Source organism: Corvus cornix, chromosome 2 (genome assembly GCF_000738735.6).
Source record: "Corvus cornix cornix isolate S_Up_H32 chromosome 2, ASM73873v5, whole genome shotgun sequence".
NCBI lineage: Eukaryota > Metazoa > Chordata > Aves > Passeriformes > Corvidae > Corvus > Corvus cornix.
Genome location: NC_046333.1, coordinates 101,284,003 through 101,304,469, shown reverse-complemented (window position 1 = coordinate 101,304,469; position 20,467 = coordinate 101,284,003). Strand labels below are relative to the sequence as shown.

At 37.3% G+C, this 20,467-nt stretch overlaps 1 protein-coding gene across 2 annotated transcripts in view; it reads right to left on the bottom strand.

Annotated features, from left to right (window-relative positions):
• Window positions 1-20,467, bottom strand: part of PIEZO2 (piezo type mechanosensitive ion channel component 2) — a 293,385-nt gene that overhangs the window by 230,882 nt on the left and 42,036 nt on the right. For both annotated transcript variants that reach the window (XM_039549190.1, XM_039549191.1), the window contains exon 2: window positions 11,663-11,758. In XM_039549190.1, coding sequence (XP_039405124.1) covers window positions 11,663-11,758 — 96 coding nt within the window. The remainder of the gene's footprint in view (window positions 1-11,662; window positions 11,759-20,467) is intronic.

Here is a 20,467-nt window from a genome sequence, read left to right as displayed (position 1 = left end):
GCTTTGTGAGAGCTTCCAAATGAGCAGTTTTCTTGCTGAAATTTCAGTCCCTGTGATTGCAACTCCAGCTTGCATACATTTCAGAGAATGGAGATAGCAGGAGGAGGGGATATTCTTCTTCCACATACCTATTGCCAATGATTTGAAAACTTTCCTTGTCAATTGTGCCTCTGTTGGTGACTGGTGCTGCAAAAACCAGGGAAATTAAGAGAAGCACCTTCCAGTCAGATGATGGATAGATGATAAGGCACCCCAGAGGCACTAAGAACCAGGATTATCCCTACAGTTGGATTTGATGATCTTAAATGTCTGTTCAAACCTCAGTGGTTCCATAACAACAGCAGCTCCATATTCCTGTCTTCAGGAATGAGTTCCAAATCCAGCATTCACTCTTTGCCCATAAAGGCCTCAGGCTGCATGGAGTACCACATCTATACAAACTACACAGACATTTGTCTAGATGTGCTTGAAGATGCCAGGGCCTGTATCACTGCAGCACCAAATGATTTCTCAGAACAATCAGAAATACAACTGGTGAACAGTCAAGACTTTGCTACCCAGTTCTCCTTTAACTCCTAAATCCTTCGTAAAAAAAAACAGTTCATAATCAGTGTTTATGCATCACACCCTCCTAGTTTCTTGTTCAGCCACTTGGCAAGGGTAGTTCTGTGCTCATGAAAGGAGCAAAGCAGTTGGAGCACAGATCACTGCACCAGGTGACCAAGAAACAGATCTGTTAAATCATACAACTAACAAGGGGAAAGGAAGGTAGATGATTTCAAGAGAAGGAAAAAAATACAAAACTACAGTATTCTTATGAAGATGATTGTCTCTGAGGCTCACTATGACATGAAAGTACAGTGCTGCTCTGCAAAGAATTAACACCAATCTAGATTTCTACTTGAGGCTTCCCAAATTCCTGGGGATGCAGACGCTGGATTCAAATCCATTATAGACATGGGAGCATCCACAGGAAGTCAGGCTTAGCTATGAAACCTGATAAAAGAGGCCTAATATCTACCAATTACTGTGCTCTAAAGGCAGTATTATTTTCTGTCATAATAAGCTCCTGTCGAAAGTACATACTTTGCCATGTGTGAGGATGAAATTCAGAGTAAAAGAAAATAAAATCCATGCTCAGCACTCAACTTGAGGAGCAATCTCTTGCTGACGAGAACCTATTTAAAATAAGGTAGAATGAGAAGGGAAAATACAGAAGAAAAATAAATTACATAGGAATTTTAAAGAAATAGTGTCTACCTCAGTGGACAGATTTCTGGTACTGCCAGAGAGTAATTCATGGCAAAAAGCTGGTGCTGAGACAGTGCAATGAGAAGTCAAGCTAATGCCATCACCTGCCTTGCTGTCTAACACAGTCCAAGGCTCACTTCTTAATGCTTCTTCAGACATCATCTGGTGTGGTAGATTCAGGACTTGACTCACTGTAGTGTGACTGCCTTGAAACAAGGCAAGAGAAGTGGAGTGAATGGGAACAGCTGCACTGCTTTTAAAAAACTGCCATGATTTTATTGGCATTCCTCTCACCTACAGGTCAACCATAATAATAAAACACATACCTAATAGTTTACTGGCTTTTGGTACCCTTCCTGTACGAAAGCATGATAAAATTTGGTTGTTTAACATACAGGAGTATTAGAGATGAGAACGGGGAGGCCCAAAATGTGTTTAACATTCTTTTTACTCTTTTATTTTCCAAACCCAAGCATAATCCTCTAAGACAACTCACAGTTCTTCTGACTGTTGAACTCTTGAAAACAGTTCTGATGACCACAGTAATGCTCCAAAATCTTCTAACATTGCCCATCTCCTTAACCAAACCACCAGACAGTTTCAAGCCAGCAACTTTTAATTTGGCCTATTGCAAATAAACCCAATAACCCTCCCCAAACTACTCAACACATGGACAGAAAACCTCTACAAACCATCTGACTCTTACCATTTATATACAGGTTTTCTGGAGACATTGAGCAAGCAATTTGAGTAATGTGGGTTTAGAGGCATCAGTGGGGTTATTCTACTTCCCATCATCACAGGATATATTCTGGTTCATAAAAGGATCATATTCCACTTGGAAATTACATGGGTCTTCAGGCTCACTCTGTTCATTAGGAGCTTGAAACCTAGAAAACTATCTATGGTCCACCATGCACCCACAGTTTCTAGAGAGCATCCTCATTTAACCCAAAAAGTCCTTCTTCTCCTCAAATCCAAATCCAAAGCAATGATTTCCCTTTGCAGACTGAAAAAGTAGGAACTCTATTTTAAGATATGAGATGTGTTGTTTCTTTCTCACTTGTGTACATTAGCATCTTTCTTTGAGTCACCACACAGTCCTTCTCAGGACTCAATCTGAATTGACCTTACCAAAGTATTATCTAAGTTGCTTAGCACAACCCCATTTTAGAATAGACATTTTCATTTAATCTCTTTTTTTCCAGTAGCCTCAAGATATTTATTTATTCTTCTCTTACGAAAATATACCAAAATTTGAAAAAAAAAAAGTTCACAGGAGTTCATATCACAGGAGTTCACATGCAGGAGCTTTTCCCCCTTTTTTCTGTATTTGAGCTAATATTTTCATTCTTCAATTTAGGGTATCACACTCAGGTTTAGGAGGGAGATAATACAATCTTTAGAACATATAAACTCCTTGGGTCTTACTTCTTCTTCACATACAGTAGTTTTCCCAGCCTCTTTCCCAGGAAGTGCTGTAGCCTTTGTCTCTGTTTTTAATAGTATTGCCCTGATTCAAAACTCAAGTGCACAGCCCTGTCTAAAATTTGGGGCATATCCAGATGATATTTAATTCCTATTTCATCCCTATTGTGAGCCATGCTTTTTATTATTTTATATTCATATGGATAAATACATTTTTATTCTTTGTTTCAATTTCCTTGGCAGAGTTTAACTCAGCTTGACTTCTGGCAAATTCTATTTCATCCGAGCACTTCTGACCTTGAAGATTATTCCCCTTTTACTCATTCCTTGCAAACTCTGTTTATTCCTAATGTTGTTGGTGGGAGTTGTTATTCAGCAAGTTAGGTCTGGAGTTCACCTCTAAAAGCCACCCATGCTTGAGATGGGAGTCCTAGAAAGATTATTGCATTTTTTACTAGAAAATGTCATCACATCCAAATGCTTGAGCTCTTCAGTCACTATCCAGTTTCCCTAAACTTATGTTGCACTTCAGGTTAAGAAAACCTTAAAGATTATTTTCTGTTAATTTTGGATCATGAGAATAGTGATGACTAACTCTCTCTGACGTCCGTAGTCCCTCCAAACCCAATTTTAAAATAACACTGACTCTTCACAAGTCAGTAATTGTTTAAGGAGCTGTTTGCACTAGAGAAATATTTGGCTGTATGGTTATTAGGATCATTCATCCTCTAACTTATAGTAGACCATAAAAATTGCATGTTGCTTTTCTCCTCTAGTATTATCTGACTCGGGCCAAGATCTTATCAACCTCCTACCTTCTTCCTGAAATGTAATTTTGACTTCTAAATTACTCTACTATAGATGCGGATTCAACAATATCCCTCCAGCTTCTCTCCAATCTGCTCACTGATTAACAGAGCTAAAAAGCTCTAATAAGGTAGGGTTAGGGATGAAGTAGGGATTTAAAAAGCTACATCACTGTAAACATTTTCGATTCCCTTTTATCTCTGTATCACAACTTTCGACAGAGATTGATCAAGATGTCTCAGAATCATCACAATGAAGCTTGTGAGAGCTGGTCCATTCCTACTGCAGGAAAAAAAGGGCAGGAGAAGGGTCCTGACTTGGATGGAGGTCATGCTTCCTGCTGTGTGTAATGCACATAAAATTGCCAAATTATGCCAATGAACCAAAAATAAAAAGCAGCTCTCATTAAAACCAACAAAAAGAAGCTAAGACTCCTCTAATCATTTACATACAAAACACACTAAAAAGAAAAAAGGCAATTTAAGTCAGAAAAATTCATGCTTCGGGACAAAGAGGAGAAAACAAATTCTTGAAGTCTGGTTGTCCCCACACACTCAGCACGACCCTCTTTCCATCACAGTTAGTGGCCTGGCTAATCAGAATTAGGAATGCAGGACTACATGACGCACATTCAATCATATTCTACAGTCTAAGATGCTGCTACTTTTATATGATTTTGTAAAACACATTTTCATAATTTCATTATTTAACTTAATTTAAAAACATGACACAAGGTTTAAAATGAGTTTAAAATCCTTTCACAACCACAGTAAGCATACATTAGATCCCAAATCTGAGAACGTGAGCACATTCAGGAAAGTGCTTTTGTCAGTGCTCAACTTCACAGCTGGGTTCTAAACCACATTTTCTGCACTTGTCTCCCTCAAACTCATGGCAGAAATGTCTCACTCAAACTCACGGCAGAAACTTCTACTTACACTTCAGTGGTATTAGATAGGAGGACTGCTAGCTCAAAGCAAACTAATTCACCCTAATCTACCATGCTGTTTCTAGGGTACATTCCCATTTCAGCACTCTTTCACCTTCCAAATACAATAATAACACTTTTATTTTGCACATCCTTCCTGGAAAGGAAGAAAATGGACTAATTTTCAATTATTTTAAAAAAGAACAACAGAAAGGACAGCTGGAGAAGTAACCTTCAAAAGCTGTATAAATTAAAATTGATATTATTTAGGTGTTGCATGTAGCTTAATGAATGGGGGAGGAAAAAACACAGGAATGTTTTCAAACTTACTGCCAAGAACAAAAATTCCTTATCTGCACTTCTAAATGACTCCTCTATGTAATAAATTTGAATTTACCTATATTTAAGGGTAAAAAGGAAGCTTGGTCTTGGCTCTAGTTCTTTAGTCACTGCTGGAGTTAAATTAAACAATGCTAATTAAACTATGGCATGTTCAGTCCAAAGCTGACTATCACCAGGGCAGGGGATAGGCTTGGGATTGACTTAAAACATTAAAATAACTGAAGAAATCACTTCCAGATCAATGAAAATTTCCTTTTTTTCCCCCTAAACCAAATGGCATTCAACATATAAGGAGAAATATTGCTTTAAAATAAATTAAATAATACAAAATCTAATGCAACTATATAAGTGCTCATTTCTGCAATGAAAACAGTTTGTGATAGTGACAGTCTTCCTTAAAATGGCTTCTTCTCGTATCATTTACGATCTCCACCACTATCCAAAAAAACCCCACACCAGTCTCATTCCAAACACCTTAATTCAAAAGCTTCTGAAGAATTTTTGCCGTCTGAAGACCCACTTCTCTTCCTCTACATTTGAATCTTTCTGAAGACTTGTGTCATTGATAATCACACCAAAAAAAGTCCATACCAATTACTTAATTGCAAGTTAAAAAAATTTCTAGTTATTTTTCTCCTCCTGACTTCTGCATTCTTGTCCCAGCTCTGATGGCTTTGCTTTGCTTGCAAGTCTTCAATCAATATGCTGCTGAGTTTCTGCCATACCTGGATCCAAAAGCACTGCCAGCACTCATATAAAACATGATACTGAAAATGGGTGACACATCGTCTGATCAACCACTTACTGTGAATCCCTGGTTACAATCCATTCTGTGAAAGCCAAAACGTGAAACAGCTCAGGCGCTGGAGTCTCCATTCTCAGAGTGGGATATCCCATTTGGGAACAGCATTACGAGGCAGCAAGAAAGGCACGAGTATTTATTATCACACCCAGCAACTTAAGACAGATCCAAGATTCTTGTACCCAACACTGTCAGTCCAATGCTTCTTGCAAGTTCACTTTCACTTAGTTGAAAGGGGTTCTAATTCATTTCCTAAGAAAATGTTTTGGTCCTAAATAGTGAGAAAGCACACAGTATCAGGAACAGAATGGTTCACTGGCTCTTAAGAGGCAAGAGCACTTCTGAAGGTGGTTAATGTAAAGGTATCACTTCGTTTTAACTCTTACATTGCCAAAACTTCCATGAACAAGTACTTCTTATTGGATTTGGCCCACTGATTATAAATAACACACTCCATTGTTCACTCCCAAGAGAATACCTTATAATGTTGGGAGTAGAGAAACCTAGTTGAGATGCAGTGTTTTGAGACAAAGGATGTTTACATAGCAGCCTGGCATGTCTCCAAAAGAAAACATGTGCCCAATCCAGTAGAAATCCCGTGTGTTATTGCTGAAAAGCATTTTCTAACTTATAAAAATATCTTCATACTGATGCTTTGGGCTAGTACAGAGAAACTCAGTGGTTTCAAAGACATCCCAAAGAGTTCTCCCACCCCTTTAATCAGCATTTCTATTATTGCCAAAAGTACTTTCTATTGATTACTTAAGGATAACAGGTAATAAATCATTTCCAAGAAAGGAACAAATCATCTTTGTGGTTACACAGGTAAAATATGGGTGAAACCCTTCTCAAAATCACATGAACCTAAATCTAAATCAACCAAAGAGTATTGTAAATCTACCAAAGAACAGGTCAAAACTCAAGTTATACCCCTCAAACTTATGAAGATTTTTTCATTGAAATGCATGTTTTAAACATGGTTTAAAACACATCCCTTCTCAGTGCAACCAATTCATACATTTTAATTTATAATGAGATCAGAATGTGACAGGGTCTGTGGTCTGTCAATGTCCAATGTCTGGCAGACATGACAGAAAACTGTTTTGAAGAACAAAAAAATGCATTGTACAGCTCATCAACACCATTAGAAATAAGTAAACAGGTACAGGTTCTGCCCCTCGCAGGGGTGAACAGGGTTTCAATCAGACGCCTCAGACGCACACAAAGCATCTGTATTTTTGATGCACTTTCAGATGGTGCAGCTGGGTGGGCAGTTACCCTCTGTTTGAAGTAGTCTAACTATGATGCCTCAAATATACTAATAGTAGGTGACATAAGCATTATGAGAAAATGAGTCATGAATTCCAACTGCTTGAACTAAAAACATTTCCTTAGACAGATGCAGTAAATACTTGTAAGTTAAGATGCACATTCGACTGAATTTCTATTCAAAGCAGGCAACAAAAACCATGCAAACAAGTTTATCCAAAATCAAAATTTGTATTTCCAACCTAGCAACTCATTCTGTATGCAGATAATTAAGGAAAACAGATTTTGGTTTTAATTTTTGGTTTTAATTTTGGTTTTAAAGCCCCAAATTAGCTCCATTATTTGTGTTTTCCATCAAATCCTATTAATAATATTGTTGTGTTATGAAAATTATTAGAGCTGGCTTAAATAGAAAAGATTAAGAAGTTTAAGAATCTTTTCCACAGCTTTGAAACAGAGAAAGACACGTAAGATTGCAAACATCAACATTCCACAGTATCAGACATGACAGACTGCTCCAATGCATGGATGTCGTATTTTTCACATGCTTCATTCCTTGTTGATAGAGCTTTAATTATAACATTTGCTACCAGTAGGACATGTTTTAGCAGGTCTGATTAGAGAGAAATTCTGTTAAACTCTCAAAATTGGTGATTTGGTTTCTTTGGTTTGGGTTTTCAAGTTATTTTCAGGTGGTTTCTGCAAACACATCTTGGGCAGCAGTTCATTCTGTAGCAACATTCAGGAAAGTTTGAAAAGCTAAAGCTGAAGCTTTGTCAGAGCAGGTTATTTAGTAATATAGAAAGTACTATTTTCTCTTTTACTAAAACCCATTCAACTGTGATTTTTTTAGTGCAAGAGTTTACAATTAAGGGGTTAACCATCTTTTTTCTCTTTTGTATCACATAACAGTATTTGCTTAAGCTCCTTATTTTGCTCAGAAGTGTGAATACCTTGTAGTGTAGATGAGGTCTAAAATTATGCTTCTAATTTAAGATATTTGGACTCACTGGAGGCTTAAATGGTCAATTCTAAGCTCTATCACTAGGACCCATCTTCTATTAAGTAAATATATAGGTTTACCCAATTCCTAAGTTGAACATCTAAATCAGATGTCTCAAGTCAGATGCTTAAAGTTAGTGTGAAACTCAAGAAAATGAGTGCAGATGAGTGTAAAAAGGTTGCTGGAAAAAAACAGATGGATTGGAGAATTGATGAGTGCACATAGATCACATATGAAATTCAAAATAATGTTTGTGTACAACAAATTTTTTCCCATATTCACTTGGATCAATTCTCTCCTGAAAAAACTTCAGCTATATTTGGTGATCCAAATTTGTAACTGCAACTCTTCTGCATCTTACAATTCTGTGCAGATTATTGCAAACACTTTAATATCCGAAAAACAAATTCCACGGTTCCATTTCTTTACCATGGTTTCACCCACACTCAGAATAATACCCAACTAACAATTTTTTGGATTATAGTCCATCATTTTATCAATCTACACGTTTTAAAAACATATTTTACTGATCTGAGTGCTGTGCCAAGTTCATTTTTCCAACAGAGATAAAAATTTTGTCATCCTGAGCAGTATCTTAATTCAGAAGCAAACCCATTCTTTTTGCCATTAACATAAGCAGACTGAGCAAAACCTAGTCCATATGTGAAATTAACTGATTCTCTCCCTCATTTTTTTTTTTTCATTTACATCATGACTGGCTACAGAGTCTTATTAATCAGAAAATATGAAATTAAATAAAGGAAAATCAAACCTATCTAAATGTAAACTCACATCTCTTACAGGAAAAAAAAAAGCCGTGTAAAGAAGTTATTTAGTACTGTTAAATGAGCCATTGGCTCAAGACAGGACCTATATGTGCAGTCATGTTTTATTATTTCTATAAAAACCTCATATACAAGCCTTTATTAAGGATGAAGACAACTGCAATAGACATTAGAGACAAAGGAAAAAATATCACTAATACAAACAATCTCACAATCAAAGAAATTAGAAACTAGGCTGTTGCACAATTTACTGTGTATTTGTCATCCCCAGAGAAATAGGTAACAAGTCAGTTCCTGATTTTAGAGATAATTCATATAGAAAAATTACTGCTGAAATCACAGGGCTTCACTACACAGGCAAAGAGGTAAATGCCTCAGAAACTGTTCCCATTAGCAACCCTTAAAAAATTGGTCAAGTTTTAAGTTACTCCTGGAGACAAGAGATGTTGTTTGCAATTAATGTTTTTTACACAGTTGTCTCTGCCTCACTTTCAGGTATTAGTTTTAAGATGCTGACAGGTAAAATACCAACCTCTTTTCAAGTATAGGAGACAAATCCTTCAGTTAGAATTGAAACTAATACAGTTAGATTTGAAACTAAAGCAGAGACACAGACAGTGCCTTACATCTTCATGTTTAAGAATTAATATTACTTTATCTTAGTAATTAACCTTTTTAAGAAGATTAAATGTTTAAGGGGACAAGAAGGAAAAAAATTACTCATTAATCTTTAAACACCATCTGAACTATTTGAGTGATTATAATAGGTTTTCTCCAGTGTTTCTAACGTTTTAAGTTTCTGTCAAAATTTAAATTAATCTAGACTGACATCATCCATTTCAGATTAATTTCTAATTCTATATCCTGTAAAACCCTTAAGCTTGGTGGAGAGAAGTTTCATAAGTTCAGTAACTGTAAAGTGCAGTGTGACAAACTGGGAAAACAGATAGGAGTAAGAGATAGGAATGTTGGTCAGATTAGTGGAAAACTCAAAAGTTCAAAAGAATAAAAAAGCTTAATCAAAAGAAGTAGAATTTCAGGAAAAAATATTATTTGAGTGATAGAAGTATTAGGGGGAAAAGTACAAGTAAAGTACATAAATGCATACTGGGTTTGTTTTTTGGGGTTTTACTTGTAAAGTTTAATGTATTTATTTTTTGACTCTGATTTACGGGTGGTTTGGCTGGTTTTAGCAGAAGTATTTAAAGATTTCCGATTTCTTTTCTATCTTCTGGACATTAAAAAAAAAAACCCTCAATACTTTTTAGAGAGATACACATACACAATTTAGAAAGGTCACAGGGACAGAGGGCAAAATGGGTACACTCAGAAATACTAAATTTATATAAGAAATTAATTCAGACAAACACATCATGTAGCATGACATTCAGGAGAAGTGCAATGCAATATGATACACAATATGAGGAAACTATCCAAAGCCCTAAGAACGCATTTTCCTACAAGGAGAGATTGCTACCATCAGTGATGCAAACTAGATGACTCTATCAAGTCACCAGGAATTAGTCCTAATCCAGTAGACTTTCTTTGGCTCTAAAAGAAGAGAATTTGTATGTCTCTCTACTGTCATTCCTGGCATCTAGAAAATTACTCTGTTTATCCTGTCAATCACTTCTCCTGGCACACACAGAAGGGGCAGCAAAAGTAAAACACAAAACCAGTTGGGTCATTTTGTATTATCTGAGAAGCTGCAACCAAATTCCCAGTGAGTGCTTCCCTGCCAACTACCACCTTCAGCACCTTTAAGGGAAACTCTAACTCACAGGTGGAGATTTACTGATGTCCCATGCTTACACTGTCCTTGTAATATTCCCCTGTAAAAATGACTGACAGCCTCACCAAGCATGGGATTTCCCACTTTTTATGCTTGCTTAATTTATTTTTCAGGTCTGTTTTAACTCGTTCCTGGATACTTACACAGCCAACATAAACTAAGCCCACCCTACTGGTATGGATCCCCACCAAATGACAGGAACACCTGTCCTACAAAGACATGCTGGAAGAGCTGGAATTGCTCAGCCTGGAGAAGAGAGGGCTCCAGGGAGACCTCATTGCAGCCTACCAGTACTTTAAGGGGGCTTATAGAAAGGAGGGATTATAAAAAGGAGGAATAGGGACTTTTTATGCAGACAGATAGTAATGGGACAACAGGCAATGGTTTTAAACTGAAAGAGGGCAGGTTTGAATTAGATGTTAGGAAGAAATTCTTTACTCAGAAGAACACTGGAACAGGGTGTCCAGAGAAGTTGTGGATGCCCCATCCCTGGAAGTGTTCAAGGCCAGCTTAGATAGGGCCCTGAGCAACCTGATCTAGGGAGTGGCATTCCTGCCCATGGAACCAGATGATCTTTAAGGTGCCTTCCAACCCTAAGCATTCTATGATTCTATACCAATCAAAGCATTATAACTTAAAATATGTAAACAACTGTGCAAGCCTGTACAGAACCTCTTTCAGAAGCATTACATTCTTGCTGTAGACAAGGCAGAATGCCACACCTCTGTCTGTGATACATAAATGCTTGAATGCCTGATGTATTTATTTGTCATCTCTAACAGCAAGCCCTTCGAGTTCTTTTTACTAAGGCAGTGGTACAATGCCAGGATGACAGTTGTTTAAATAAGTACCTAAAATACAACTGAATGAAAAATTTGACATCAAATTTAATTCTCATAATTAAAGACAAATCCAGACCTGGGAAACAATCTATGATAGAACAGCTTTGGGAGGGTTCTGAAAGCTCATTTTTCACCCAGCCCATGTCAGTATTCCAGAGGAAATAATGCCATAAAAAGGAATGCCCAGTAGTGCTATCAGATGGCCCTGATGCAATTTGGGGCAAGCATGGTTGGAAGTCCTTCAGCACCGAAGCCAGAATATTGTGAAACTACAGCATCAGGGAATGTACAGTAAGTTAGATCACTTAATGAGGGGGAAATGCTCAGGACTTCACCTTCTACTACACCAAAGCTTTTGCAAGTACTCTGTCCATCACAGACATTTCTGAAGAATGAAGCAATGAACTTCTCACCTTGCATCGTTGCTTTTGTGGGTTCTGAAAACAGAGGAATGAGCAGGAGGTAGATGAGGTAGACAAAGGAGAGCCCATTGTAACGGAAAGCACAGGCTGCAACGAGAGAAAAGAAAAACAACACATTACTTAATCAGCCTGACAAAATCAAATTCAATGGTACAAAGCATTTCCACTTGAGTTTATGATTTACCTTGTCAACTTTTTACCACTTATTTAAACCACTTTTACACAAATATTCAACTTCATGCTTGAAGTAAATCTTAGACTCACAGACTGGGTCAAGTTAGGAAGGACCACACTGAGTCATCTGGCCCCATCTCCCTGTTCAAGCAGGATCATCCCACAGCACATTGCACAGGATTGCATCAAGATGGTTCTTAAATACCCCCAGTGAGGGAGATTTGTACCAATGAAATCTTCTCAGATAAATCCAAAACAACTTGGTTTTGGAAAACAGATACATATTTAGTCCTGCCAGAAACATGTATTCCAAAAGAAAAGAAGTTTCTCCAGACACCACTTTCTGAAAGTTCATGGAGATAATAGTGGGAATGAGCTAGTAAGTTATGCAGTAATCCGTCCTCATCCTCACCACATCTGTCCACTTTAATTATAAATACAAAACTACAAGGTCTCTCTATTAGCAAATCCATACAATAGCTATGACTTCTGCTTCCCAAATTAGCCAATGTTTTGAATAACTGATTTATTTCCTTAATAGCCTTGATAGAAAACTCTGGATATACACTCTGCATCTGCAGCTTGGCCAAGAAGAGTGTGAAATTTATGGGTGCCCAGCAAGAAGGAAGGATAAGAAGCATCCATGCTCTATTTCTGAATTGATATGATTCCGCCATCAGCCTTCCAAAAATCTGTCGAAGACTACAAAATCCACCAAAGCTTGATAGAGGGTTTTTCTGAGCAAAATCCAGAATCCGTAAGAGCAGCTTGTCATTTTCCTGTAAGAATTGTTCTTGTCATTTACTAAACTTTCCTTATAGCCGCAGCCTTTAAAGGCCAACTGAAGACTTACACCTACACTTGTAACTATAAAAAACCTGCAAGACAGAGTAAATAGGACCTATCCCACGGGGAATTCTGCAACCAATTATCAGAGCTCTAAAGTCAATGTACTTGAGAAGGAGGAGTCAGCCCTGCTATTATGCACCTACTCTCAGGGTGCTCTACAGAGAAGCACAGGATGTAAAACGGCCATTAGTGGCCTTCTTGGAAAGAATGGCAAAGAGGACACTCCTAATATCAGGACAAATCCATAAATCAACTTTTTGGGGTTATGGGGTTTTTTTCAAGTTTAATTTGGGGTGGGAACAAGTTCTTTGGCATTCATATGAAGAGGTACGATAGCGGTTTAAGGCTGTTCTACAGCCTGAGGGCTTCTCCATTTCAATGGGAAGGACCAATGTACTCAGTCATTCTGGTAGCAGAATAATAGCATTAGCAGATAATACTATTATTCAGTTATTTTTGGGATTGTGTCAACTAGATTTTAATTGTGTTAAACAGCTTACTTACAGTGCAGTATTATGCTTATTTTCTTCTTTCTTGAAGACTAAGCTTGCTGCACTTCCTGTAGAGCACCCAGCCCTCAGCTTCTCAGTACAAAGATAGAAAACAGCAACTGTGTGCTTTAGATGGCCTCCCTCATTAGCTGGAAGTCACTGAATGTCTTGCTAACAAGTCTATGTCAAATATTTAGAACCTCTATTTAGATCAAAGCCTCCTCCAGCAAACTTGACTAGACATTGCTTGGAAAACCTCTATTTATTTAAGCAGTTGCAAGAGTACTAGAAATAGGTTTCTCAGAATTATGAATTAAACCCTCCAAAACCTAGCTGCAACATTTTATTATTCCCTACTGCAACTACTCCAGTATTTTTGTGTTTATCTCCACTCATCTAGTATATGTTTCTGGAGAGATGAGTGCCTTATGAAGCTAACATGCAAGAGTAAATGAATATAATTTCAGCAAGATAGAAGTTTAGGAAACAGCAGCTGCACTGATTTCACATATATGCACTACTCTACATCATTATTTGTCAAACATACATATTCCTCAGTTCTGACACTCAAAACTATCTAGAACAAGTTGCAGAGCATAAAACCAGCTTCAGTTTGTTACTGATGCAACAACAAAAGATGATCCAAAAAAGCAAATGAACCCACCCTCTGCACTCCCTCTGGTATTCACAAAGGTCTCTTTCTTCAAAAGAAGCTGTACACAAATATCCATAACAAAATGGAAAGTCCCATTTAAGATCAATGGAATTCCATCAACAGAAAAAGCACCTATAAAGATGAGTTTCTTGGCAAACCATGTGGTATAGAAATTTCTGGGTATTTTGGATACATTGGTCAGTTTGCAGTATGAAAATTCATGTAATTTTAGCATTTTAGGCTTGTTACCTCTTCTCAAAATTTTCTAATCGATCAGCAAAATTAATTTCAGAGGAATTATTCTGGAACTATATTTACCTCAAAATTTACTGGTTTCTATTCCTAGAGCTGTGTACTCAAAAGCTTTATTTTTCCTCTACTGCTACATAAACTGAACTATTAACAGAAATTACATCTCCATTCAAACCTTCCCTTATGTATTTATTCATATAAAGCATACAGAATACCCTTTAGTTTCTTAGTTTCAAAAGGATGGGCTTGTCTAAAGCAAACACTGAACAAAAAGGCTTCAAATGGAAAATACACCATACATGCAAAGTCTATACACATTTTCTGCTCTTCAGGCTTTTTTTAAACCTCATGTCTCACCATGTTTTCTAACAGTGTCTATTAAGAAAACTCCAGAAATGTGATTTTTACCTCTGAAGTTCTGCTGTTGTTCACAGTCCAATGATAGCAATAATACACAATTGGGAAAAGACATAGAAAGCAGAGCTATTAATACACAGCATTAGAAGCAAATTAGCTTTTATTTTGTATCACTTGAAGTACTTTAAAGCACCTTCCCTTAGACAGCAAGAAAAGAGCACTTCATGACATGTAAGACTGATTCTCCATTCATAAGTGATTATTTTAAATATTTCAGTTTTAATGTCTCAAGCATAAAAGGAGTTGTGCAAACCTTTAATAATTTTTATCTTTCACAGCAGTGGCCTGATTGATTTCCAGATAAAAAAGTTAATTCATTCTTAAGACAGATATGTACAGTATGTGCCATACAAAATTAAAAAGGAATCTTAAAAAAAACCCAGAAAATCAGATATCACATGACATTATGTAACCTTGTCCTTCTAGATTTTATTTTTCATTGTTTTATCCTAGCCAGAGTAGAAGGCCTTTGAAGAAACCTAATACTGCTTCAGAGACACATCATGTTTCTACATGTAATACTTCTAACAGTTGTTACATATTATTATTTCATATTTATACCAACAGTTTTCTTTCCTCCATTTAAAGAGAATAATTTGTATAGAATCGGTGGTTTACCTGTTAAATAAAAAATACTGGAGAGCAAAGTGAGGGGCAATAAAGAAATCTGCAATAAGCTTAAACTTGGAAAGAAGAGGAAAAAAACCAGCCTCATAAAAGATGTGTTTAGTTTTATTCTACAAAAAATTTAAGAGTATTTAATTCAGAAGTGGAAACTACATGTTCAAAAAAACAGCCTTCTAGAGTGCAGGCATAGTACCAAGAGGCTACTGACTCCTCATTTGCAAGCTAGAATTCTGTCAAAAGCAATGACAACAGAAAACAAGAAGGAAGGTGAAGACAGAATTAGCCATCCACTCACTATTTCTGAATTTATTTTAGTAAAAAGGCACTGTCATTAATGTTAACAGAATAATGTATTGCTTGTTATACTCTTTTCTGTTCAAGAACTATGTAAGAACATCTTTTCCACATATTTCACATATTTCTACTGTAGGTTTGAGAATATTACATATCCTTCTTAGTGCTAGCCTATCCAGACTCTTGTGTGCTTTAGCATGAGAAGGAATTAATTCAGCCAACTACGCTGAAGTAATGTGTCTTCTACTTTCAGCAGGATATTGCATGGTGTTTGCATCCTGTTTTAACAACTTTACAGCTGCAGGATTATTAAGAAAGCTATGCAGTGACATTCTTTAAAATTGGTACCTTTAGACTAAAATTTGGTCTAACTTGCATGCTTATTTTTCTGAGAAAAAAAAAACCAAAAACATTCAGTGAAAATTTTAATTGGAAAAAGTGCTGCTGAAAAAAATGTCTAACCCTGAACGGGCAAGGGTTGTTGGCTGAAAGACAGAGGTGATGTTGCTCACTCATTCTTATACCCAGCTGATGTGAAATAAATCTCTGAGAGCAAGAGACCAAAACACAGAAGGGAAAAGAAATCAGCAGCTGAATGATCTTTGAAACGTCTCAGTCTGCAGGAGGGCCAAGCATCCAACTCTCAAAGCCAGGAGAACTCAGCACCAGATTCCCGCCTGTAATGCTGTAATTTTTCCTAATTATCCCATTGTTAATATCAATTATATCCTCAGTATTCGGAAAAAAAACCAATTACCACACAATCAGCTGACTAAAACAGGCTTCAGATGACAGCCTTTGCTACTAGGTACAACATGAATGAGACACTGGTACACACCCCAGATGAAAAGCTTCTGGTACAAAAGCTCAGCCTAAGAAGTTAAGTGCTGGGGGAAAAGAAAAAAAAAAAGGAAAAAAAAAAAATCTATCTCCTCCTCCAAACCAAGGTGTTCTACATGACAATCCATGACTGTGTGTCACGAACAGTCCACTCTTCCAGGAAGATGTACAGTCAAGATTCCTCTTATCAATAAGGCACTGTCCCAATGTCATGATTCTTTAAGCCTTTCCACTTGTGCTGTCCTCGAGTAAGACATTTATGGGCCAGTTCTCACATTCTTTGGAATATTCAAAAATGGGGAAGTTTAGGGGCTTTTTGTTTCTTGGTTAGGTTTTTTTACCTCTGTTCATCTTACTGGGCACCAAGAACTGCCTGACCAAGGCAAGTAGGTCCAGCATTAGACCATATGTACTCAGCCTTCTGTCAGAGGCTGAAATGTTATAATTTATGGCTTAAACATCTTCATGAAGGACTTTTGCCTATTATAGCAAAACTGTACAAAAGCTGCAGAGAAAACCACAAAAACCCTGAATGGAGCCCTACACTGTTCCTTGAAGGATTATATGAACTATACAAGAGCTTGGTAATGTAAGTAAAAGAGGTAAGGCAATTTAAATTCTACAGAATAAGAACTACTGAAAATAAATTACTTTTTTCAAGGAAAGAGAGTTAAAAAAAATTCAAAATAAACCAACAACAACAAATAAAACCAACCTCCCATTAGCCAGCCAGATAAGTATTTCTAACAATGTGATACAGAGCAGAGAGTTCAAGACTGGTGAGAAAAGCATGGTTTACTTCTGTTCTGCATAAAGCCTTTATGTTTAAAGCTCTTTAATTTCTAGTAACACTCTTGGTATCAGCCACCAAATGTGAGAAGAAATGGAACCAGAATTTCTTCTCCTTTTCCTAAAGATTCATTCATGCAGCATTCTTTAACCAAAACTCACAAACGTGCATCGTAGCAATATAGTTAAACAGCAGCAAACTGCCCTCCAGTATTTCCTTACAATTCCTGATGCCTCTGCCCCCAGAGGCAGAGGTGTCCTTGAGAAGAAAGCCTGCCTAATCTCACACTGAAACAAAGACCCAGAAGGCTGTACAATCCTTGCTCTGCTATCTATGAGCACTGATTTACAAATTAATGTAGTAAAATTTAAGCTCATTCACTGTTGGCAGGAAAAAATGACCCAGTATTAAATACCTACAGAGCTGAATCTCCCAGAAAGATGATGGACCAGTTGTTCTCATCTCCACTATAATTTCATGAGCCAACAACTGTTGAGGTACAAAGTGGGAAGCAACCTCACATCCCCTTTTCAAGTCAAGAGTCACAAGTGCAAATCTTGTTTCTGAGGATTTCTCACTTTTATCTGACATAGCCATTACTAACCAAATGCAGTAGAAATAAAAAACCCAAGAAGATTAAAAATTAAGTTCGCTTGATCAGAAATATGCATTACCATTTCTGAAAAAGAAAGGCTTCTTCTATAAATTGCCATTTTTTATAACTTCTAACACTTCATACTTCTAAATTTCTGTTTCAGAAATACAAAATTTGTTTCACAAATTTTGCCTCCAAGATTCTGTACAATAACAATTAAAAAACTGCCACACATTGCAAAATTAGTTATGCTGTAAACAACCTACTTGAAGGAATAAAGTTGTGATAGTGACTGAAAATATTCCTCTTCCAAAACTATATCTCTTAATATCAAGTGTCTGATAGGCATAGTGCCCAGGGATCTTTAGCTCACAGATGTGACCTTCATTTTTACTTACTGTAATTCAGAAGAAAGGGTTGAGTCCTGGCATAGCTTTGGTCTCACTTCTGAGTAATTGCACTTAAAATAACACTTGGGACAGATGAGATTGGAATTATGCACTGCTATGCAAGACAGTTAAGTGAAGTGCATGTAGTCTTACCATCCCTTTAGAGCAAAATAATGGTCATAGCCTCTGGTGTGCAGTGCAGAACCACACAGCACTGCTCAGGACAAGTTCCCTCCTGCATCAGCCAATACTCCCTCCACATCCAACAGCTCTGCTGATAATGCTGTGCTAACACACACCATTCCCCACCCTGCTCCTGAGCCAACATTTCAACACAGGGATGCTCTGTGCACTACACCCAGAGAGAAAACTTTTCTCTTCTGGATAAAAAAATCCAAAAACATGAATGCTTTGATAAAAAGATAAATAGGATGCTTTTAGTTCATGTCAGCACTTCTACAATCACATTTTTTCACCAGTCAGCATTCATAAGGAGAGATAACTGCTGGACAGTGAACACTTTTCAAAGGGTTTGGGGATTTATTTTTCCTTTGATTTTTCTTGCCTTTCCTTTATTTCTCTGAGCAGCAGTTTTAGTAAGCTCTCTCCCCATCAGAAAACAACTGGAACAGATTTTAACTTTGTGGCAAATATTGTCTGGGACTCAAGTGCAGAAGGAGGAGAAGACAAAACACCTTGTTTGCCTCCTTCTTTCAGCTCTTAGGAACAGAAACGATGCTTCCCAGCTGTATTTGACAGAAAATTAACAAAAGACCTCAAGTATAACCATACCACAATCATCATCTCACTTAGAATGTATTTTAAAGGTGTATCTGCTTTCACAAGCAAATCCATGTCAATACACTTTATTGACATGACTAAGTATATAAATGTTTCCAAATTAAAAAACATGATGGACACCATCATCCATAATTTTTCCCATTAGAAAGATCAGCTTCACATTATAACTCATTTCAATTTCAGTGGCAACTGAAACTAAATTCATTTATTGGTCTGGGAAGAGGAAAGAGATGTCTTCTTGTTCCTCCACTGAGCTGGCTGCTGGTGGAAGGGACACTGCATTCTCATCCTTGCTTCAGCAACAGCTCTTCTATCTCCAAGCTCCTCTCTCTAGGAAAGTAACTGGGAGCTAACAAAATAACTCTGCTCCTCACTCATTTTCACAGGATGAGAAAAGCATGTTCCTGTTTCCTTGGACATCTGGAGACAGTAGTCTGGTTCTGCTGTTACAGTTGCATAACCCTGTCAAGACTCAGACTAAAAATAACAGCAAACTCAGAACACAGATGACAATCAAATGTCACACAGTGCTACTGCTAAACACAACATCAGCCAGGGACAGATGTGGAGACAGTTGGGTGACAGAGAGACCTCCATGAGCAGAAAGGGACTGAGACCTTCATTTACGGCTGCTAAGAAGCCACAGACACCCGGAACAGCTACCCAGTCAGATGTTTCCAGCAACTAGAAGTGTGAATTTCAGCATGTGTTACCATTCCCCCACCACCATTCACACTCATCGTCTTTTAAAACACATAAATCACCATAAGTCAATTGACATAACATGCAGAACGAACCAAGTAATTTTTTTCACCAGCTGCTGCTTACCCTGACATCAGTCCCAAAAAACCCTGTGTCAGATGAATGACAAGTTAAAAAACTAACCCAGATAAACACCTCTGAGGAATATAAACATGATTAAACATCAGAGAGGTGTTAACACTGAAAAATATGAGTGTCATTAGTGAAGTTACAAATATGAATGCAGAGTTTGAAACTCTGCCATTATTTATTCCAGTAGAGGAAAGGATAGATAAACTTCCTTTCTTGGTCCATCACTGAAAAAAAAGGACCCGGAGGACTGCAACTGCAAGCTATAAATCGGAATGATGAAGGAGCATTTCAGACAGTGCTACAAAGCCACAGTGTTTACCAAAGGAAACAGAATTTTTAAAAATAGGTAACTCCAGGATATCATCAAGTGCATAAAGCAGGTACAAGCTCCTCATTCTTGCAATGTCCCTATTCCAAACTGATGTTGCTTGTACAAAATACTAAATCCCTTTTTGTTTGAAAAATTGTGCATTTCTCTCTCTTGAAAATACACTAGGTAACTTTCTTTTCTTGCAAAGAAGTGTCAATCTACTACAGGAATCTACTTAAGAATGCCAGGAATTGTCTTCCAAACTATTTCTTATAACTCGGAACTAGGAAAGGATCCTGAAGGACTCAAAGAATCACAGGACCCAAGGAGATACTAGGAAGCTGTTTATAATCGGCAAATGTTATTTGATCATTAAGATTGCCTTTTCTGGAGAAGTAGTACTTAAACCCATATGACTCCCAATGAAATTCCACATGCATATGACCATAGTCTCTGCAAGAGGGTTTTACTGGGACAG